The 23,609-nt window shown below is 42.2% G+C and overlaps 1 protein-coding gene and 1 long non-coding RNA gene across 3 annotated transcripts; both read right to left on the bottom strand.

The window, feature by feature from the left end:
- Positions 1 to 4: 4 nt before the first annotated feature.
- Positions 5 to 1,912, bottom strand: LOC137846145 (uncharacterized). Its single transcript, XR_011090411.1, has 4 exons — positions 1,790 to 1,912; positions 802 to 840; positions 490 to 521; positions 5 to 259 (listed from the first exon to the last, which is right to left on the bottom strand). It is a non-coding gene; the product is annotated as an uncharacterized lncRNA (long non-coding RNA).
- Positions 1,913 to 7,513: 5,601 nt separating this feature from the next.
- Positions 7,514 to 22,121, bottom strand: LOC137846109 (butyrophilin subfamily 3 member A2-like). 2 transcript variants are annotated; one of them, XM_068663795.1, is made up of 13 exons: positions 21,925 to 22,121; positions 18,502 to 18,626; positions 16,591 to 16,947; positions 15,268 to 15,552; positions 14,255 to 14,353; positions 13,831 to 13,857; positions 13,252 to 13,278; positions 12,055 to 12,081; positions 11,667 to 11,693; positions 11,115 to 11,141; positions 10,512 to 10,532; positions 10,310 to 10,336; positions 7,514 to 9,020 (listed from the first exon to the last, which is right to left on the bottom strand). In XM_068663795.1, exons 2-13 carry the CDS (start codon positions 18,575 to 18,577, stop codon positions 8,479 to 8,481), a joined length of 1,542 nt encoding a protein of 513 aa, XP_068519896.1. In that variant the 5' UTR covers positions 18,578 to 18,626; positions 21,925 to 22,121; the 3' UTR covers positions 7,514 to 8,478. The 2 variants fall into 2 exon arrangements, with proteins under 2 accessions (XP_068519896.1, XP_068519897.1); XM_068663796.1 differs by lacking the exon at positions 13,252 to 13,278.
- Positions 22,122 to 23,609: the final 1,488 nt, after the last annotated feature.

Genomic DNA, 23,609 nt, shown 5'->3' with positions numbered 1-23,609 from the left:
GATGGAGCAGACAGACAGCCACCAAAACAGAAAGGGGTGGTGGTGTCAATCTGAAGGGATGTGAAGCGCCTCACAGACAGATGTTGCTGAGAAGAACTACACCAGCTCCTTCCTGTTTGGGGTGACTTTATTGAGAGCTGGCAGGTCGGCCGGGCTTTCCCCAGTGCTCTCTGCCTCTCTCAGAGAACCAGCAGCATCGCCTCACCCTTGCTCAGCTTTTGGCATGCAGTGGGTGTTGAGAGCAGTTGGATTGAGAGAGCTGCAAAACACAAGGGAGAACAAGGAGTGGCCTTGCTCTGGCGGTGCCCACCATGGGGCAATGCTGGGAGCATGGAAGGAGGGGGATTCAGCCAGAGCACAGCCACGCGAAGCTCCCAGGCTCCTGCCATCAGAAGCACTTCTGGCTTGCATTTGCTCTCCAACAGCCTGCCCTCTTGCAGCCATCATGTGCACGCTCAGCGTGGAAGGCTGTGCTTGGGCTGAACTCACCTTCACTCTGCCCATCTCATCCACGTTGGCATCTGGAGAGAGAACCTGAGTTAGTGTCCAGCCACACACAGCAGGTAGGGCTTCCCCATCCCCCAGCACAACTGCCCCACAGCCATGGCTTGCCATGGCAAAGGCATCAGCACTTCACACAGTGTGATGGACTGATGCAAGGAGCAGGACGTGCCTGCCTCTGCATCCAGCACATCTCCTGCCTGATGAAGATCCTGCATGGCCCCATGCCCTGGGGACAGCAGCCCAGCAACCCTGAGCCCCATGCTAGTATCACTGAGGGTGTAGGAGGGAATCACTCACCTGGGAACGATGGCCGTGCTGGGGAGTTGGACACACTGCCTGGAAGGACAAAAAGACAGACTGAGTGTCTGCAGCACACCCAGCTCCTGGCCAGACTGAGTTCTACAAGGATCTTGTGTCATGTAACCGCCCAGAACCCGTCTGTGTGAGGCAGGGGACACACAGACCCATGGGCACATCCCCACACTGATAGTCAATACCGTCCCCAGAGGAGGCATAAAAGTGTTCGCAGCTACTGTGCCAGCATGGGTCCCCATGGATCCAGTGTCTAAATGCTTCTGAGGGATTAAAAATGGCATGGCCAAGGTGTGGGTCTTCTATTATTATGCCACCACAACTCTCAAATTTCTGTGATTCTGGGGTCTAGTGGATCACACAATCACAGAATGGCCAAGGTTGGAAGGGACCTCTGAAGGTCATCTAGGCCAAGCTACTGCTTAGCAGGGTAACCTAGAGCACATTGCACAGGAAGGTATCCATGTGGGTTTGGAATATCTCCAGAGGAATATCTCCACAGCTTCTCTGGGCAGCCTGTTCCAGTGCTCTGTCACCCTCCCAGTAAAGAAATGCCCCTCATATTGAGCCGGAACCTTCTGTGCTTCAGTTTGTGCCTTTTGCCTCTCGTCTTGTCGCTGGGCACAACCAAAAAGAGGCTCCATCCTCTTGACATTCTCCCCTCAGATATTTATACACATTAATGAAATCTCCACTTGATCTCCCCTTTTATTGGCTAATCAGGCCCAGGTTTCTCAGCTCCAGTCTCAGCTCCATGTGAGCATCTTTGTAGCCCTCCTCTGGACTCTCTCCAGTAGTTCTATGCCCCTCTTGTAATGGGGAGCCCAGAACTGGACACAAAATGCTTTGTGTTCCACACAGGGAAATGATTCCTTCTCAGGAGCTCTTGCCCAGAGAATAAATTCCCTCTCCCTTGCCATCAACACCCCACACACACCTCTCTTCAGTCACCCATCCCCACGCTCAACCTTACCTGGGGAGCTGCCGATGTCCTGGGTGGTCATGCCAGCACCTGCACCTTGGGGCACAGAGGGTTTTGCTTAGAGGGAGTGAGAGCTGGGGTACCCACACGCTTGTCCCTGCTGCTGGGTCCTTGCCATGTCCTTACTGCCGTGTCTTTGCCAGGTAGGCACCTTGTCACCCCTGCACCTCAATCCAGCACCACTGTGGTCTCCTATCTGCGGCCATACCAACCTTCTTTTGCTTGGTTTACTGTTCCAGGTATAGGTCGGACTAAGCCAACACCTCCCTGTCCTCACACTACGGCACCAGCCCCCATTTTAGAGACATACATACAGTGTCCTTCCTCACACATAGGTAACTGCCCAGCTCATGACAATCATCCCACTTCCCCTGCCTTATGCTCATCAATGCACAGGGCAGACCTTGAGGCATCCCTGGCTCAAACCAGCATCCATCCACATCCCCAGCCCTTGCTCTCTGTGCATGGGTCCTGCACAGCCCCATGTCTGCAGCAGAGGTGGTGCTGCAGGGACAGATGGACCCCTTGAGAGCAGCACTCTCTCTAGGGGCTGCCACTGAGGAGAGGGAACACCCTTGTGGGGGAACCACCCCAGAGCCTGCTGCAGAGCCTCAGCACAGCCATGTGTTGGCAAGTGCCTCTGTCCCTTCTCACCCCTCTAGCCCGGGGACGTGTCTCACCAGGGACATTCAGGATGCGGCCAGCACTGAGGGCAGAGCTCCTCCTGTGTTTCATCTCATTCCAATCCTGGTACCCACATGTGCTTTTTGACGTGATGTTCAGGACCATGGAGTAGCTCAGCTGCCCTTGATGGCTTTCTGGCTGTACGCCTCCATCCCATCCTTGCAGATGATGATTCGTATTACGGGTGACACCACAGGGAGAATACACCGGAGCACAACTGTGGTACCTGGTTGAGCAAAGTTGAGTTCATTTGGAGAGCAGGAGCTCGGAGATACCCTGCAGGAGACACAGCAGTGAAAGGCTGCCATAGGGCAGAGCTCACAGTGGTTGGGCTTCAAAGTGCCCTGGATCTGGGAGGGAAGGACACTCGAGTACCTGGGGAGCAGCAGATGTCCTGGGAGGTCATGCTGCCACCTGTACCAAGGGGCAGAGAGGGATTTGCTGAGAGGGGCAGTGTCCAGGCTCATCCTGATGCCCCTGCCAACATCCTCACTGCTAAGCAGGCATTATCACACCTGCATGTTCTCATGCTGCCTCTCTTCAATATCCCCTCAAACAATGTGAATCCCAATCCCACTTTGTGTGGATTTCTTGTTTGAGGTAAGTCCCATATGTCTGTAAAGAGTCCAGCAGTACCAAGGTGTCACAGCAGCATTCCAGAAAATTTTTGTTCCTAAAGAAGTGTGCCCCTTGCTCAGATCTGTGCTATAGCTGGCAGATAGCTTGTCCTGCCTTTGTGAAAAAAACTCTACACTGCAGTCCTGCACACCTGCCCTGCACACGCTGTCCCCATCCTTCCCTGTGCCCACCACTGGCCTGTCCTGACCACAGCAGCAGCCCTCCAGCCCTCAGGCACCACACCCAGCAATGCCCCAACTCACAGAGTGCCAGCAGCAGGACGGCAGGGCCAGAAGGAGACAGCCTTGCCCATGGAGCCTGCTCCTGCATCTTTTGGGGTGCTGCTTTAGGGGAGCACCATCTGCTTCAGGTGTCTGCTTTGCTGTGAGCTGGGGCCAGTGGGACAGAGGCTTGCAGTGCAGCTGGGAGCTGTCCTGTGGCTTTCTGTGGCTGCCTGAGCCTGGCCCACAGCAGAAGCTCTCATGAGAGCAGGACTGGCCTCAGCCCCTGCTATATCTGTTGCTTTTTTTGAGCCCCCGCTCTTATTTTTATTCTCTCAAACACCGCAGCATACATGGTTTTTACCTGTATCTCATGAGCAACATCCTTGCAAAGCCATCCTGCTCTGTGTCCCAACACTGCTCAGTGCTTTCTCAGAATCACAGAATTAAAGGGGTTGGAAGGGACCTCGAAAGATCATCATGTCCAACCCCCCTGCCAAAGCAGGTTCCTTACAGCAGGCTGCCCACTGACCACATCACTCTCCTTGTCTTCAATGTCTGTACAACTGATACTACCAGGGGATTCCTGCACCAAGTCCAAAGTGATATTAGAGATTTGGGGCATTTATCAAGGCTGCAGGCAGCATTGCCCTTCATCCTGATGGGGAGGGCAAGGGGTGTAAGTGGGTGAAGCACTGGGAGTAGAAGTCAACAATTGGCTGTGGAGCTGTTGTTGGCAGCAGAGTCTGGGGTTCTCTTACCATGGGATAGTTGGTTTGTGGAAGTCTCCTCTTTTTTCTGTTTTTACAGCAGGTACTTTTTGGGAATACATTTTTTTTTTTATGTGATCTGTCCCATGGATGACATTCATGGCTCTTAAAAGGGGTTTGAAGCCATAATGTGAGGACAGGGAGGTGTTGGAGTGCTTTGTGATCCAGGGACCTCTACCTGGAACAGCAATACAACAAAAAGGGGCTTGAAATGGTCCCAGGGAAGAGACCACTTTGCACCTGTTCGAGACGCAGGGGTGGGAAGGTGGCTTGCCTAGCAATTACCCAGCAGCAGAGGCATGGGCAAGGGCATGTGGGTGCACCAGGTCTCGTCCCCCCTAAGCAAAACCCTCTGTGCCCCATGGTGCAGGCACTGGCATGACCACACAGGACCTCTGCGGATCCCCAGGTGAGTGTGAGCATGGGGATGGGTGGCAAAAGGGAGAGGTGTGTGTGCTGAAGATGGGAAGAGAGAGGAGTTTTGTTCCCTGAGTGTGAACACCCCAAAAGGAATCTCTTTCCTGTGAGGAACACAAAGCATTTTGCAGCTCTGCTGCCCCTCCTGCTTCAAAGAGAGGAATCCCTGCTCCATCTCTTTAGGTGGCCTCATGGTTCATGCTCTTGTGTTGAACACCATCAGGGCCCAAGACGAATAAGTAATTTTGGTTCAGTGCCCCTCCTGAGCTGCACTTAAGGGGTTCCCCTATCTCTATAGTATCAACTCTGCTGCCAAAAAAGGGGCTCTGCAGGGCCCATGCACAGAGAGCCAGGGCTGGGGATGGGGATGGACCCTGGGCTGTGCCACTACTGCTTCAAAGTCTACCTCATTCCTTTAGAAAGGATCCTTTATTCTGGTAATCCTTTAGTCTGGGAATTTACATGAGCTGGCTTGTTCATGGTGATGGGGTCTCAGCATGGCTGTCCCCCACACCCACAGCCCATCCCCAGCCTTGCACAAAGGGGTTTTAGACATCCCACACCAATACCTGGAAGAAGCCAAGGTGTCTCTTCTCTGCAGCTCCCAGTGCTGACATCTGGGGCCTTGGTGTGCAGTGGAGGACTCCAGGACAAGTTTGTGCAGGAGAGGAGCCTCTCAGTGGGGAAGCACAATGCTGTAGGATTTCATGGTGGGAATAGGGGTAATGAAAGTGGGGTGAAAACTCAGCAAGAGCTGCTTGGATGCAGAGCTGGAGAGGAGGTGGGATTCAGGCTTCTTCCTGCAAGAATAGTCCCTCACCTCTCCAACCCTCTTCAACGCACTTGCTCCACATCTTCTTTCAGGCTCATGCATCCATGTTTCACAGCACAAGCATCCAGGATAATTTTCCTGGAAGGGAATATACAGAGCTACTCCCTCATTTCCCGGAGAGTGAATCCCCATTGTGGTGTCAGCTGCAAACTTGCAAAGCTCTGCTCCAGCATCCTGAGAATAATGCTGATTTTGAATGGAATTGGACCGCGTTTAGATCCCTGGGGTACACTACTAGTTAGCTGCATTCAGTTCGGTGTTGTACCACTGATCACCCCCCTCGGGGCTGAGCCATTCCACGTTGCCCTTGACGAAGTTGCTCAAAGCCCCATCCAAACTGGCCTTAAACACTTCCAGGGATGGGGCATCCACCACTTCTTGGGGGCTACTGCCATATGAGAAGCTCCAGAGTACCAGAAATAAACACTTCGGTGGGGCAGATCTCATGCGGAGGAGACCCATACCCTTCTGGGTTGCATTGTATAGCAGTCTGGGGTTTCTGTAATGTCACTAGAAGTTTGTGTGTGGGTAGCTTAGACAAGTCTGTGGTGTCCTTATCATGATCTCAAGAGCATTCCAGATTATAAGGATGGGGTTAGGATTAAAATATTTTATTTTTTTTTCAGCTTTAGGTTAAACTACACTTCCTCAAAAGATTTATTGTTTGCATTGTTCTCCTTGGCCATGATGTTGTTGAGGTCAGTTCTGCACTGGGGACAGAGGAAGGAAAGACCCTAGTCATTGCTAGTTGGACTTTGCACTTGAAACAGAAAAAAAAAAATATTGTATCTGGGCTATGATCAGAGCTATCTGGAACTCCTATGATAGTCTTCCTGAGTGTCTTCATACCTCTCGTGGGGTGCAGCAGGCTGGTAAGTGTAGCTGAAAGAACCGGGGCAAGTGAAAATCCAAATAATTTCCCTAGGAGATTGCTTCAGAATGCCTTTATTGTCAGCATTTGCACTTAGGTCTGCATTGTGCTCGTCAAGGCTGGGAGTCAAGGCTCATGATCTGGGGGTGTGCACTTGCATTTGTGCTAAACATAAGCAGGCACCTCAAAGGAAGAAGAGCCACCCTCAGGCGAAGAACCTCAAGGCAAAAAGCAAGCACCGCATTTATTGAGGTCTGGGATCTCTAGTAAAACAGGACATTGAATTCCCAATGAGAAGAAGTGCTTGTGATTGCATGACTTTCTCCAGATGTTTACAGAAAAGCCTCATCTGTCTCTTCATCCTGGGTTTGGTGAGCACTTTCTGCCTGGTGGAGACCATGTCTGTGTTTGCCATCTGGTTGGCAGCTGATAGGTGAACCCATCTCCTGAATGGAGGGGATATTCCACCCTCCCTGCTCACCCTGCCCACACAAACTGCCTCACCATGCCTTGACTGCCACGCCTCATTCTCTTTGTCCACCCTGTTTGCCGCGCTCCTGGTCATTTGCACTCTCTAGGGACTGTCTTTGTATGACAGAGGGGGGTGCTGCTGGCTCTGCCCAAGCCTCGTTTGCTGCCCTTGCGAAGGCTGCTGGGTCCTGGTGGCTTCCTCGGCTGCCTCGTGTGGCTTTGAACTAGAAAACACCTTGCACACAACGATCCCCCACTCCACTGCAGAACGCGTCTGCCCCAGAGCTGACTGCCTCGGAGAGAGTTTTAAAACCATCCCCTCTTATCCTATCACTATCTACTGCATCAAAAAGTTTCTCTCCACCTTTTTGATGTGACTCCTTTAAGTACTGAAAGGCTGCAATGAGGTCTCCCCAGAGCCTTCTCTTCTCCAGGCTGAATATCTCCAGTTCTCTCAGACTTTCTTCAGAGATGTGCTCCAACCTTCTCATCATCTTTATGGTCCTCCTCTAACAGGTCCAAATCCTTTTTGGGCTGGGAGCTTCAGACTTGGATGCAGGAATCCAAGTTGGGCCTCACAAGGGTAGAGAAGAGGGGCACAGTCAGCTCCCTCGACATGCTAGCCACTCCTCTTGATGCAGTCCAGGATTTGGTTGGCTTTCTGAGCTGCAAGCACACACTGCAGGTTCATGTCAAGCTTCTCAAAGGAAGGTATGCCCAATACCCTGCCAAATTCTAGCAGATCTTTGGCAAATATCTATCTTTTAATGATTTATCTTATCATAGATCTTCTAATGAGCTTAACATTTAAAATAAGAGTTTTCAAAAAGGTACTTTTCTCCAAGGAAAATTTATTTATTTTTTTGTTATAAAGATGGTGAAATTTAAGTTGCTTAACTTTACAGATGACGTTGAACTTAAATGCAGAACAGGGAGAACAAGTCATGTTGCCTAGAAGTAGGTGCTGTTTGAGATGCTTCCAGCTGACAGTTATGACAAAAATAAAAATTAAAAAAAGAAGAAAAAAAAAATGCAAGTCCTTATAGAGCAAACTCTAGAAAAGATAGACTATATAGCACCACCTAAATTACTACTGTCTTCAATCAACTGAACCTGTTGCTGTACTCATAAGACTGTCATGTCCTGTAAAGGGAGCTCAAACAGCTACCAGAGTTTCTGAATCTGATCCCAGTCTTGTTTATACTACCCATTTCTTTTTTTCTTTCTTAATTTTTCTTCCTGTTTTAAACACAAGTTTCTTCTCCTTACATTACTATTACAATTACTTCAGTAATTTTATATTACTGAAATATCAGTTCTCAAATTTTCTGTTTTACTTTCAAGTGAACTGTCTTTCCCTAATCCATTAAATGTGAGAGTGCAACTTATAGAGCCTTTAATGGAACAGGAATTTTTTGCTGATGGCAAACAGGTTTGACTATCCCTTCCTCTTTGGACAGAAATGGGTAATATGCTCCACCAAAATATAGTCATTACAGGCTTCTCATGTTCTCTTAGTTGAGAACAAATAATATTAAAAGATATTTTGCTTCAAACTTCACTTTTTTTTTTCTCTACTTTTAGACACAACATCTTTGCCTCATTATTTTTATTTTTTTTCCTCTTTTTTTTTTTTTTTTTTTCTTCTTTCCAGGTTTTTCTGTTTTGTTCCACAGTACTGCTCTCTGGATTTGATAATAACTGATGTCCTAAGACATTGTTGTCTCTCCTCTAGTCCACTCTGACACATTGAAGAGAACCTTGCCTCTACAAGCTATTTGATTCAAATTATCCTTCTACAGTGTCTCCAAAGGGACAGGGATTAAGACTGGGCAGATAACAGGTGTGACTACCCCTTCTTCTCCTTTAGGTAAAAATGGGTAAAATATTTCTGCAGGTTTCTTTCCAAGGTTTAGAGGGATTTTCACTATGATATTCCTCTGCCCTGCTTCATAAAATTTGACTTGTGCTTCCTCCAAATCCAGAAGCACACCAATCACTGAGCAACTCATACTCTTCTTCTCAATCTTGCTGTTTTCCTTGCTAGAGAATAACTCTCCCTGGGATCTGTGCAGAGCCCAGAAGTCCTCACCAACATTTGTCCCTTCCTCCTCTTGCCTCTCTTTCTCCCCCACCACCCCCAGCACCCAGTCCTGCTGCTGGTCCACCTCCACCTCCCAGTAGTGTTTCCCGGCTGCAAACCCTTCCTTCCCCACCAGAACAGGGACTGTTGAGGGACTGCTCAGGCTTTCAGGCTCAGATGAGGTATCTTCAACTTTTGGAGTCCCTGGCACTGGGAGCTCTAGGACTCGGCAATCAGGATTCACATCAATGAGCACTGGAGGAGAAAAGAAGAAGAATCCAGTGAGCAGAGCCACTCAGGGACCTGTCTCTGTAGGGGACTATGGGCTGAAATCTTTGAGGGTCTGAGCAGTCCTGGTGTGATTCAACAAAGAATTGAAACATTCCCCCAAACAGGGCATGCAACGGTCACTGAGGAAGCAACAGGTACCTTCAGAGCTCTCATAGCCATGTACTCTCTTGGGGTTTAAGTCCAGATGACTCTCTCTCATCACTCACTTTACAATAAATTTCTTGCTTTCTCTTTTCCATGTTACCATCCATCCTCTCTGGAATGGTGTCCACACACAACACTCTCCTTTGACTCTTTTCAGCAACTCCTTTTCTCAGTCTTCCCAACTACCCCTTCCTAGCCTCATTTCCTTTTATCCAACACAGGTGATGGCATGTTCCTGTGACTCCAGCTGAGCCTACCAGTCTCTAAAGTCATGGCATTTTTATGTCAGGGTAACTTGGACAGACGGAAACCCCCTTTTCATAGAATTATAGAATCAGACTCATAGAATGTCTCAGGTTTGAAGGGACCTTAAAGATCATTTAACTTCAGCCCCTTGACATATTCAGGGGTGACACCCACTAGATCAGGTTGGCCAAAGCCCCCTTCAGCCTGGCCTTGAACACCTCCAGGAATGGGGCATCCAAAACTTCTCTTGGCAACTTGTTGTAGTGCCTTACTACCCTTGCATTGAAGAATTTCCTCCTAATGGCTAATCTAAATCTATTCTCTTTTAGTTTGAGACTCTTTCCCTTTGTCCTATCATTATCTACCTCAGTAAAGAGTCCTTCTCCATCTTTTTTTATAAAACCTTAAGTACTGAAAGGTCTCAATGAGGTCACCCCAGAGCCTTCTTTTCTCTGGGCTGAACATCTCCAGCTCTCTCAGCCTTTCTTCAGAGGAGATGTGCTTCAGCCCTCTGATCATCTTTGTGGCTCTCCTCTGGACTCAAACAGGTCCACATCCTTCTTGTGCTGGGGGACACAAAACTGGACGTAGTACACCAGGTGGGGCTTCACGAGGGCAGAGTGGAGGGGGACAATCACCTCTCTTGACCTGCTGGTTACTCCTCTTTTGTTGCAGCCCAGGATGCATTTTTCCTTCTGGGCTACAAGTGTGCACTGCTGGCTCATGTTGAGCCTTTAGTCCACTAGAATCCCCTAATCCTTTTCCACTGGGCTGCTCTCAATGTGTTCTTCTCCTGCTCTGTACTCCTGTTTGGGATTGCCCTGACCTATGTGCAGCTCACACCCTTTTTCCTGTCAGCTTACCTGCATGGCTCCGGGCTTCCCAGAAGTCTGCAGAAAGGAAAGAGACAATAGCACTTTATGGTTCTGTAGGGCAGTTAGATACTTTTCAGCCTATATTATTTCTGCATTATGCTTGTTATGACTCTGATTCAGTCCCAGGGTTGACTTTATTCTACCTAAAGTAGCAGTGCATATTGCGATAAAATATTTTTAAACCACTTACCCAAGTCATCTTTTAGTCGATCTGAAAGGAAAAGATGTTCTAGTTATTGACACTAATTTTGTGAGGGTTTTTCTCTCTTCTGGTTCATTTTTTTTTAAAGTTAGACATACCCACAGTATAGGAGACAAGCTACAGCACAAGTCAATATTAGTCCTTTTTTGCATTTCTGCAGTTTGAATTTTTGGGACTTGGTTGCAAGGTGAAGGACACAAACTTGGCCTCAACATGTCTCAATTTATTTGCATTTAACAAGCATTTTAGAGTATATTATGTCAGCCCATGGGGTGGCATGGAGAGAATTAATTCCTTCTTTGTTGTCAATTCCATGATTTAGGTAGACATGATATACAATGAAACAACTCATACAGTGTTATGGGTGTCTGTAAATTTATTGTAGTTTTAGGTATAAAAGCTTCTGACAAGGAGGATTATTCACACTTCAGGTAGGTATCATAGAATGCCTTGTTATACCTGTCTTGGAGGGGGAAATATAACTGCACTGTGATGAGATATTGGCATTACTCTTACCCCCAGAGATGACATAATCAGACAGACTGGAATACTTTCACAAAAATATAACATTTATTCAAAATGTTTTCTTACCGAGTTGCTTTATGTTCTCAGAGATTGCTGCAAAAGAATAGCTTTAATAAGTGAAATGAAAGCACAAGGAGATTTCTCACTCTCCAAGTATGTTGGTGGAGGGCCAGTAAGTAATGCAGAAAAAAAAAAAAAAAAAAAGTAAACAGCATTTTCCTTAGAACTTATTTTCTAGGATGTTAAACTTTTAAGTCAGTATTTCTCTGGAGACCAGTGCATTCATTTTGTCTTTGTGACGCTAGTTACAGCTGTTTTAATGATTTGACCAGAAAGTGAGAAAGAACAACAGGTGTAAGAGCTGTTCAAGAAATCCCAGTACAGCCTTACTGACTCCAGGCAGAAAGATTACACAGAGGCAGAAAAACATCACAAGACTCTTAGAAATAAAACCACTCTATATAGTACTTTTAGCAGTGACTAAAAATGAAGTAGAACAACCATTTAACTAGAAATAAGCTGTCATGTTTTCTAATTAAGTAGTTAATTTTCATTCTCATGTATATATCCACTTACAAATTTTGATAAAAATTGTCTTAATTGCCGTGTTATATTTACCTCCTTTGAATGTGTTCTTCTGTGCCTCTAAGTTGACCAATGAGGGTAAAAAGAACAAAAACAGAAACAAAACCATTACTGGGCTGGACAGTTGGTTTAATTTAGAAGTTAAAAATTATCAGAGAAGTTTTAAAATTTTGTCATTGCCCTCAATTACTAATTTCAACAAGTTCATGGGAAATGGATCTCATGGATGCTCTGAATCTTTGAATTTATTTATTTGAATTTATCCAACATGAAATCAAGCCATAATAAATTTTCTTAAATGGAACAGAAACATCCAGAAATAATTCATATCAAAATACTGTACATCTCATTTGCTTTATTAGGGATTTAAATAGCATGCATACTAGAAGTACCAAAAGGAACATGAAAACCAAGTTCTTACCTAATTGTTCCTCCAGATTGTTTTTTTCTGAAAGAAATCATATATGGTCATTTCTGTATCTATTCCAATATCATATTTTAAAAGTGATTTTTTTTTTTTCTTGAATACTTTTTCTCCCATAACATTTTAACATAAGAACAGCTATAATCAACCTAATCTATTTAGTGAAGTAAAGAAGGTTAAGTTGCATAGAGAATTATGAAGTCAAATGAAATCTAGGTAACTTAACACACAAATTCTGAGGAGACTTCACAGCTGAAGAGATGAAATTACATTACCCTGGCCTCTTTTAGTTATCTATCACATGAATGTCTCAATCTCATCTAGTTGCTTTCCATTATAGTCCATGTAGGAAATCCACACACCCCCTCTACCCATCAAATCTCCCCAGCAATAACTTTCTCGGGCAGCTTGAATCTGATTTCTCTCCAAATGTTCCTGGTTCCTGTACCTGATCCCAAAGAGAACAAATGAAGACACAGAGACTTCTATTATTTTAGAGGCTTCAGTAAATTGAATCTTACTAGTAAATTGAAAAGCCAAACTGAGAAAACTGATATCCCCTAGAATATTTCTGGGGCATACTTGATTTGTGTTATCATTATTTGGTTTAGACAAGAAATATGTGCTGATGATATGGACATTTGCAGAAATTGCAGAAGGAATTGTTACTTGTTTATTCAGGTTAGAACTAAAAGATCTGATTTAAATCCATGGGATGCAATTTAGCAGTAAATAGTTCAAGGTTTATTATATAGAATACTAACAAGCAAAGAAATAAAACAACAACAAAACAATTGCTTGTCATTTTTGGAATTATAAGCAGATTAAACCAGATATGAAAAATTGGATCATAAATCTCTTACAGAACAATGGCATTTTCATTGCAGTTACAGAATAAATAAGGTTATACCTGGAGTTATTTATGCAATCATACTAGTCCCCGATGTATCAGTCCCTTCACCATCTTTCAAGAATTAAAGTATTACCCTGAGTGATTAATTCTGCTTCGAACTGCCTATGAAGGGGTCAATAGCATTTAATTATAAGGAATGGTATGGCCAATTTTCATTAAATCCACTATGTAGATAAGGAATACTACTTCTGAGATTCACATCTAGAAATACCAAAATGCCCTAGAACAGTGTATGTGATTTTGTTTCCAAGATGTCCTGATAGTTTTCGAGGAGTATTTACCTGTTATAAGATCATTCGTCTTTTTTTCTGAGGATAAAAAAACACACACACACATAAACATTAGTTATTTAACTAAGCATTCATTATCTAAAAACAATAGAAAATTAATGATATCAGTCAAAAGTCTGAAGTGCTATTTGGAAGTTGAACCTATGGGCACTGTGGAAAAACTAAAACATTCTACCATAGGTATATTTCATTACCAGAAAACTTTAGAAATGCCCAAAGAAAAATGAGCTACTGGAATGGGAAAAATGTCATGCACTTACAGAGGAAGCTCTGCTATTACCTCATCCTGTTAGAGACAAGGAGAACTTCCACATACAAGTAGGCAGACAGTTCAATAAAAAGTCTCTATATTGGATTCATTAGGTCTGTGTGTGAGCGGAAGAAGCAAAATGCCCTGATAAAGTACCAGTGGCAGTACTCAAAGCTGATCAGTGTCCAAAACACCCATTTCATCTTCGTGCATTTCAAAACTGAAATACTTCAATATTGATCATGACCACATTATTATCATACTGTTTACTTTTTAAAAAAGAGTTGTGGGGTTCCATATTTAATTTCCTCATTACTCACCTGCTTTTTGTCTTCTTGTAGTATTAACTGGAAAAACAAGAAAAAACAATGATTTATTTTTTCCCCAAGACAATGAGTCTGATGAAAATATCATAGCATAATTCCAAAAAGAGTTTTCTTTCAAAAATCCACTACTCTGAAAGCAAAAATCTTATTCTGTGCCTGTAAATATTTGTGATTACAAAAAATTATGTCTCATGGAAGTCACCTCCCTCTTAAGGATGTTCTGTTCATTCACACACATGAAGAGCCCACACATATTCAACTTTTAACTATATGTCTGTCATTTTTTTCCTCTGTCCCCCTCAATTCCCATATATTTCTTTCTGAATGTGATGTTAAAATATTATTTAAGTTTTTATTAAGTGCATTTGCATTGAAGATTAAAACTTCTGCATTAGCTGTTGTAGGTGGAAATACTTACCCTTCAGTTTAGCACCCACAGCAGCAATAACAGCAATACTGAAACATAAAATTGCGATGAAGGCAGTCATCCAAGGTGAAGTGGATGGAAAGAAGACATCTGTAAACACAAAAGGTGTTACATTAAATTAATGACTGTGAAACAGCTAAGACAGGTCCAGTGGTCAAAGATATGTGTCTACTGCCATTGTATTTGCTGTAATGTATCTTTTATTACCACTTCCTGTCAGTCATGAAGGTTAAAGATCTCCCCTCAATTCCAAAACATCCATATACTGCTTTGCCAGGTATTCCAGGCTATACGAGTTAATATTAATGTCCATGTGAAGGCAATCAAGTTATGATCCTACAGTGCATATGCCATATTCATTCAGACAAAGACTGCCATGGATAGAGGCATGTTGGAGAAGTCACTTCTTTACAAGAAATATGTGTTGAGCAGCCCATCTAGGTGCAGTATTTTAACTAGAATAGATGACGTTTTCAGCAAAGAAGAGTCATCTGTAATGGTATTTCAGATGGGAAAAAAGCTAAAGACTCCTCTCCTCTTTCATTTTGAAATAAAATTGTCTACTTTGCAGTTGAGGAATCCAAACTGGATGGAGGCACATGCTGAAGCTCAGAGTAATCATGGAGATGTCAGGGAGACAAAAGGTGATGGGAGAAGACATTCAGTATTTCCTATCAGCATGAACCAGCTGTCTCAAGTCACTTTGCTGGTTATCCTGGTAACATTGTAGGAGCATTGCTTTTCCCATTAGTGCTTCAAAATATTTCCCTCTCAAAATTTTCATAGTGACAACTTGGGTGTCTGCTAATGACTGCTTTAATATTTATAGCTAAAATGCATCATGAATATAATGAGTAATCTAAAGCATAAAGATAGATTTCTTACTATATTATCCACCTAAGTGCTTGTCATTTATTTCTGTGTTGGGTGTCCGGGATCTCTCCAGGGCCAATGGAAAGACAACAGACAGGTCCTCACAGAAATTGACCCTCGTGGTTACTCACCTGATATCAGGACTCGGGATTCACATACAGTGTTGAGTAGGTTATTGACAATTCTGCAGGAGACTTCTTTGTCAGATCCTGGTTCTAGGTTCATGGAAGTTACAACATCAAAAATGCCTGAAGAAGTCTTTGTTCTTTGGGTGATCACTTTCTCTTTCCGCGTCTGTCCTTTACTGTCCAGCCAAACTACCTCAGGCTCTGGAAACCATCCCTGTGACTTGCAGGTGAGGCCAATGCCCTGACCGACGTGACCATCCAGGAAGATGGAAGTGTCATCACCTTTAGCTATAGAACAGCAAACAAGAAAACTCCAACAAACAGGAAATTAAATGTTCTCTGAACAAACAGTGCATGATGGGAAGATCTTGCCTAGATTTCCCTATAAAAACAGTGTGTGAATTCAACAGATTTGGAATTTTAGTTCTCATTAATTTGATGGTAAATAGCTCTTCCCGTGTTACATTAGAGTGGGACCCTTTTGCAATGTCTTTTACAGTCCTGATAAAGACAGATCTTTGGACTGATTTTTGATATTTCCATGAACAAGTTAAATTGAAATGAAGGGAGGAAGGGAGGAAGGGAGGAAGGGAGGAAGGGAGGAAGGGAGGAAGGAAGGGAGGAAGGGAGGAAGGGAGGGAGGGAGGGAGGGAGGGAGGGAGGGAGGGAGGAAGGGAGGAAGGGAGGGAGGAAGGGAGGAAGGGAGGGAGGAAGGGAGGAAGGGAGGGAGGGAGGAAGGTAGGAAGGAAGGAAGGAAGGAAGGAAGGAAGGAAGGAAGGAAGGAAGGAAGGAAGGAAGGAAGGAAGAAAGGAAGGAAGGAAGGAAGGAAGGAAGGAAGGAAGGAAGGAAGGAAGGAAGGAAGGAAGGAAGGAAGGAAGGAAGGAAGGAAGGGAGGAAGGAAGGAAGGAAGGAAGGAGAGAAGCATAATATCACTGGGTGGAAATGTGCTGCTAATAAAACGTTGGATGACATCATCAATAGATAAAGACTGGAGTACTGGAGAAAAATTGAGATGAGAGAAAATGAGGGCTAGAGCAAGAGAAATGGGTTGTAGTACCAAATGCAGTCACAGTCAGGCTTCAGTTACTTTACCTCTGCAAAAAAACTTGCTTGCTTTATTGCAAGATTGATTTCTGCTGCCTTTAACATTTTAAAGCTGAGGTGTAAGACACTAAAACAATTTCTGTTACTATTCAAATTCTGCTGGCAAAAAAGCTAGGCTAAGTGTCGATGAAATTAATCCAACCTGTTTATACCCCACAGTCCTTACTGACATTGTAAAACTGGATGGAGGAAGAAGTAGCAAACATCTGACATTCCACTCACCTGCCACATTCAGATCAACCACCACTTCATCATACCAATTCTCCAGAAAGATATTGCAGGTGTATTTCCCTTCATCAGAGAGCATGACATTTTTCAGGTGAAGAGACATGTTACCCTTATTAAATTCAGTCTGAAAGAAATTTGTCCTGCCCTGGTATGTCTCATCCTCACTAATTGGATTTTGTTTGTTTTTTCCATCATAGGTGGTCACAAAAATTTTCTGGGATTTTCCAGTAAATATCCACTGAACAGTAAGTCTCTCAGGGGTTGTCTTAGCTTCCAGCTGACAGGGCAAGGTGACTCCTTTCCCAATGACTCCAATAACAGGATTGTCAGGAGGTATAATTTTAAACTGGCCTGCAAGAAGATATAGATGTAAATATTGAGTGTCATGAAGTTCTCATTAACACTTCCAATAGGAAACTGTAATATTGGATTTGTGAATGTAATAAAAAGTAACTATTCTATACAGTTCATCAGAAAATTCTGTCAATCAGGATGTTATCTCAAGAACAAGTTCTGTAATCTCACACTGTAAAATCAGGGACTAGTGAAACCAAACAAAATGTAGTGGAAGACATCCCATAGCAGTAATCAGATCACATCTCTGTAGATCCACATGAGTGTATAAAAGCACTTTGTGTGTGTGTGTGTGTGTGTGTGTTTTTCCATCCTCTGCCATCCTTCATCACTACCACTAATCTCCTCAGAGCATAGCATAACCTCAGGGAGGTGTTGTTAGAAATACTGAGCTCAGCTTGTAAGCAAGTTCAGAGGTAGAAAAGACATGTCTACCATGCAGAAAGTAAAGATCATTTTGTGAAGCTGGAATTCAAAAGGTGAGAGTCTGCTGTTTACCTAACATCAGATGCCTGTAATATTCTCACTAGGACAACTGTGTTTAGTGATGAAACACACCACAGTAAGTACATTTAATTTCACATATAGTCTATTTTTTGAAATACAGTCATTTATGAAAAAAATAAATCTTGATGTTTAACAGCAAAAATACCATTGGCCCTTTACAGTTTACTTTCCTATTCAGCCACTCTAAAATGGGCAGCTCTTGGCTTTCTCAGCTTGATAAAAGTGACAGGGCCAGCTGAGCTGAAAACAAAAACAAAAACAAAAAAATACAACAACTCCAAAACGGAGAATTGAAAGTCCCTTATAAACAGGCATGTAAGGCCAGTAAATCTAATTTTAATCCCATATTGAAGGTTTAAATGAGTCTTTAATATTGCTTAGACATTGTATAATGTGCATGAATGGAGTATATTACGATTTCATATAATCCTACTCCTTGTTTCAGCTTCAGAAAATGAGTGGAGGGAATGGTGTGTGTCTATATAAAAAGTATAGCTACAAATATATTGCAAAATAAAATACTCATTGACAAACAACACACAAGTCTATAATTTCTTTTCTTTTCTTTTCTTTTCTTTTCTTTTCTTTTCTTTTCTTTTCTTTTCTTTTCTTTTCTTTTCTTTTCTTTTCTTTTCTTTTCTTTTCTTTTCTTTTCTTTTCTTTTCTTTTCTTTTCTTTTCTTTTTTCTTTTCCTTTCTTTTCCTTTCTTTTCTTTTCTTTTCTTTTCTTTTCTTTTCTTTTCTTTTCTTTTCTTTTCTTTTCTTTTCTTTTCTTTTCTTTTCTTTTCTTTTCTTTTCTTTTCTTTTCTTTTCTTTTCTTTTCTTTTCTTTTTTCTTTTCTTTTCCTTTCTTTTTTCTCTTTTCTTTTTTCTCTTCTCTTCTCTTCTCTTCTCTTCTCTTCTCTTCTCTTCTCTTCTCTTCTCTTCTCTTCTCTTCTCTTCTCTTCTCTTCTCTTCTCTTCTCTTCTCTTTTTCTCTCTTCAGCTGCTCTGAAAATTATTGTCTTTTTAAAATCAAATTCGGATTAGAACAGAACACAGACTTACCTGTGACCAAATGAGCTATCTGTAGAAAAATAATAATGTGAAGAGTCATTGCATACTGAAATCTGGAAGCCATCATTCGGAAGACATCAATAAGCAACACTTGCAGGGCAAATCTTACCAGATTCCTGTAATATTTTCAAGCACAGAATGGAAAATTAGAAGACTGACACAAGAACCAGTGCCACGGTTACATATGTATGTGTATTTATGTCACTGTATATGGAGTGACACAAGAACGAATCCTTAAAGGTATTTAGGATGAATCCTAACTTGAATGAAACTAAGACAGTGAATGAATAAGCTGTTTTTAATGGAAGATTATCAATTAATTTATGTTTCCAAGACTTTTACTTGCTAGCAGAGAAAGAGTGATATGTCTGAGACTTAGAAGGTCATTATATTGGATCTTAAGTGCATTTCACAGGCCTGACCTCCAAGGGTCCCTTACAGACTATGTGTTCAGGAAACCTCTAGTCTGGATGCCAACATATTTTCTAGATGATGAGAGACTAAATATATACCCAACAAGATGTATCTAACTTCAGGCAAGTGACACCATGAGGCAGGCAGAAGTCATACAAAAAGCAACTTCATTTCTAAGTCCCACTAAAAGACACCTGTTCTGCACTGAAATTCCATATACTGTTTCTCTACTTAATCCTGCTTGGTGAAAACTTCTGTTGTTGTTAATTTCCTGATGGAGAAAGGATCTAGGGTTTCTAGAAATAATGTTTAAAAATGCCAGAAGACAACAACAACAAAATCATGTTTTTTTCTTTTGTGAATAAAATACTTAAGTATTTCTAACAGTAGCAGACTTGTGTGCCCTTTTAAAATCAAGAACTGCAAGCATTCAGCTTGGGAAATACCTAATGAATTAGCTTTTAAATTGTTATTCCAGGCCCATACATTCAGTAAAAGTAGCTATGAGTAGAACTGACCTCCTTTCTATGAGCTAACTAACTATATACAGATCCTTGGATAGAAATATATAGGTAAGACAAAGTGACCTAAAGTTACTGTAAAGAAATTCAGAGATGATACAGAATCACAGAATCACGGAGTCATCTAGGTTGATAGAGACCTTCAAGATCATCGGGTCCAACCTCTAACCTAACACTAACCAGTCCTCCATTAAACCATATCACTAAGGTCTACATCTAAGTGTCTTTTAAAGATCTCCAGGGATGGTGAATCCACCACTTCCCTGGGCAGCCCATTCCAATGCCTAACAACCCTCTCAGTAAAGAAGTTTTTCCTAATATCCAACCTAAACCTCCCCTGGTGCAACTTTCTCCCATTCCCCCTTGTTTTGTCACCAGGCATGTGCGAGAATAGACCAATCCCCACCTCTCTACAGCCTCCTTTAATGTACCTATAGAGTGCAATAGGGTCGCCCCTGAGCCTCCTTTTCTCCAGGCTGAATAACCCCAGCTCCCTCAGCCATTTCTCGTAAAACTTGTTCTCGAGACCCCTCACCAGCTTCATCGCCCTTCGCTGGACTCTCTCGAGCACCACTATGTCCTTCTTGCAGTGAGGGGCCCAAAACTGAACACAGTACTTGAGGTGCAGCTTTGCCAGAGCCGAGTACAGGGGGACAATCACTTCCCTAGACCTGCTGGCCACTGACATACAGTCAGTGATACACTGACATGCAAATCTAGGAATCTCACCCACTGTTTATATATACATATATACATACATATATATATATAATATAAAATGTAAGTACCTTCCCCTGATCAGAGCTTTCCCTATGAGCTCTAGAAATAATTTAGTCCAGCCAAGACTACTTATAGTACAGACTCACATAAATGTGCATGGGAAGGGACTAGCTCCTTTAGAGCCTAAAAGCATTACTGTTCGTATGCAAGGACTGCAGAATATACACAGTGCTCACTTCTTTGTGAAAGCTAACCCATATGCATTTTTTCTTTCCTAACAAAAGAAAAACATGGACCAGTAAAAAGTTTAAAAGGAAACTAGGGATTGTAACTGCCGAATGTTATGCCCATGGTTGTAGTCTGCACTCACTCATTTATACTTTTGTTGAACTACCAACTGTTCACTGGAATGCAAAGTTAGCTTTACTGAGATCTAAACTGAAGGAAGGAACAATAAAAATACTGAAAGCTGCGGCTAAACTACTGAGCTTTTTGTGTCTTACTTTTATTTATTTCTGATTTACACTGCTCCATATAAAGGTAAAGGCTCATACATCAGCTTTTATTAAAAATACAAAAGAAAGAAGGAAAGAAAAGAAAAGAAAAGAAAAGAAAAGAAAAGAAAAGAAAAGAAAAGAAAAGAAAAGAAAAGAAAAGAAAAGAAAAGAAAAGAAAAGAAAAGAAAAGAAAAGAAAAGAAAAGAAAAGAAAAGAAAAGAAAAGAAAGGAGAAAAGAAAAGAAAAGAAAAGAAAAGAAAAGAAAAGAAAAGAAAAGAAAAGAAAAGAAAAGAAAAGAAAAGAAAAGAAAAGAAAAGAAAAGAAAAGAAAAGAAAAGAAAAGAAAAGAAAAGAAAAGAAAAGAAAAGAAAAGAGAAAAGAAAGGAGAAAAGAAAAGAAAAGAAAAGAAAAGAAAAGAAAAGAAAAGAAAAGAAAAGAAAAGAAAAGAAAAGAAAAGAAAAGAAAAGAAAAGAAAAGAAAAGAAAAGAAAAGAAAAGAAAAGAAAAGAAAAGAATGAAAGACAAAGAGAAAATGTTTCACTGATTTGTACCAGTATCTGGAAAAATTTGCAAAGATTTATTGCTTATATATTCAAGAATATACAAATCCGTATCCTCTGTATTGATTATTTACAGAATAAATTTATACCTCTGTTATATTTCATTAACAAAAATGATCTATATTGTGGTATGTATAATAAATCATATTTTTATACACCTATTAGACAAGTAGGTATAATAAGTCTCTATTTCTGACCAAAAAAAAAAAAAGTGCAATTTTGTTTTCATAAATGGAAATAAGTTTCCAAATCAGTGAGTTACAGCCCTCAGCCCAAACCCCAACCACTACAAGTTTTGGAAAACTCTCTTTCGAGCAACCTAGCAAATAAAAAGTAGCATTTCAGCAACAAATCTCTTTAATAAATGTTGCTAGTAGGTAGCATCTGATGAAAACCATAATCATAGATTAGATTTTTATATTGTCTGTGATTCTGTGATTATAAACTCTTAAGAAAACAGACTGCTTTAATCTTCATATTATAGAAAGACTTTAAACAACCTTTAACAATTTCTTTAAAATGTCACCCACAAAAGACAATTATATATTCCCATTGATCCAGGCAAGAAAGGAGCCATCTTAAGTCCAGACAAAAATCATTTCTTCAAGACTGTAAATAGCAAAAGACTGTCTCAATATTCATACAAACCACACCAAAAACTTAATTGTGCACAGTTCTGTTTCAGCCAGAATTTGATTCCTTACCTGAATAAGAATATTCAAAGTATCCATTTTAAATTCAGCATGTGTTACAAAAGTAAGGAATCTTTGAGGTTGACTTGTATTGCCTGAGCATATGTACTTTTGTTTTCCATATCTATAGAAGGGGTAGACTTTAGTAATTTACTCACTCAAGCTAACAACTATTAAAGACTGAACTTTCACCACTAGCAACTTATTACCTTTGGGTCTGACAATCTATGGTAAGAGATATCTAAAGGTGGAATTTGCCCACACACCTAGATCCAAAGTGCAACTTTCAAACACCGGTGTACCTGTTCAGTGCAACTGATGTTCTTGTATGACTTTCTGACAATTGCTGCAATTAAACTGAGAAAATATGATAAAACTGATAAAGCATGAACAGAAGAGAGAGAAAACAGAATAAGGGATGTTTCCTGAGTCCATTATCCATGAGGATGATTTGAAATTAGAAGTATGAATATACTGCTCAAAGACCATGTAGGAAATCAAAGTAATTTAGAAAAGTTAAACCTTATGATTCAATTATAGCAGCTTTCTTTATGTATTAGAGAGAGGGAAAGTTAAGATCTGTAGAGAGAAGGGAAATATCTTGATTTACAAGAATCAGATCCTATACAGAGAAAAAATTACTGAACTTCTAAACAGGGCTTAATTCCCCTTCACTTACAGGTGGAATTCATTCTTTGTGTCACTGATGTGAGATTGCACTAAGATTTAAAGCACTATTGTTGTTACTGTTGTTGTTTTGTTTGTTTGTGTGTTTATTTGTTTTGTGACCCCTAGGAAGGATCAGTCATTTTGATAGCTATTCAAGATGCAGTTACCAGTTAAGGAAGGTTCAACATTCTGGACGGTAGAGGGAGCATAATCATTCAGCTGAGACCTGGAAACTTTGCCCAGCAGGTCCTTGCCTAGCTTCCCTCCTTGCCTGCCCTCCCTGCCTGCATTTTTACAGATTGGATCGGGTTGCCCAGGGCCTCGTGCAACCAGATCTTGAACACCTCCAGGGATGGGGCATATGCAAATTCTCTCAGCAACCTGTTCCAGTGCCTCATTACCCTTACAGTGAAGAATTTCCTTCTAATGTCTAATCAAATCTACCAACTTTTAAGACCATTTCTCCCTTCCCTATCATTATCTGAGTAAAAAGTCCTTTTCCATCCTTTTTATAAGACTCCTTTAAGTATTGAAAGGCTGCAATGAGGTCTCCCCAGAGCCTTCTATTCTCTAGGATGAACAACCCGAGCTCTCTCAGCCTTTCTTCATATGAGAGGTGCTCCAGCCTTCTGATCATCCTTGTGGCCCACGCCTTGTGGTCCACATCTTTCTTGTGCTGGGGGCCCCAAACCTGGACGCAGTACTCCAGGTGGGGCCAATCCTTTGGGAGTGGACTGCTCAGGTCCCCTGCAAGCAGCAGTTAATGCCAGAACTCCTGATCCACCATGGTCTCCTATCTATGGGCTGCAGGTCCTGCCTGGGCTCTACGCCTGCGGGGCTCTCCATGGGCTGCAGCTTCCTCCAGGCCACCTGCTCCACTGTGGTCTCCTCCTCCAGCTGCAGTGTGTAGATCTGCTCTGCAGTGGGACCCATGGGTGCAGGGCAACAGCCGGCTCCAGCAGGCACCTCTCCATGGGCTGCAGGGAAAACTGTGCTCTGCGTCTGGAGCATCTCCTGCCCTCTTTCTT

The sequence above is a fragment of the Anas acuta genome, chromosome 30, assembly GCF_963932015.1.
Source record: "Anas acuta chromosome 30, bAnaAcu1.1, whole genome shotgun sequence".
NCBI classification, from domain to species: domain Eukaryota; kingdom Metazoa; phylum Chordata; class Aves; order Anseriformes; family Anatidae; genus Anas; species Anas acuta.
Note: the sequence above shows the minus strand (reverse complement) of the source record. Positions and strands in the feature narration are given on the sequence as shown.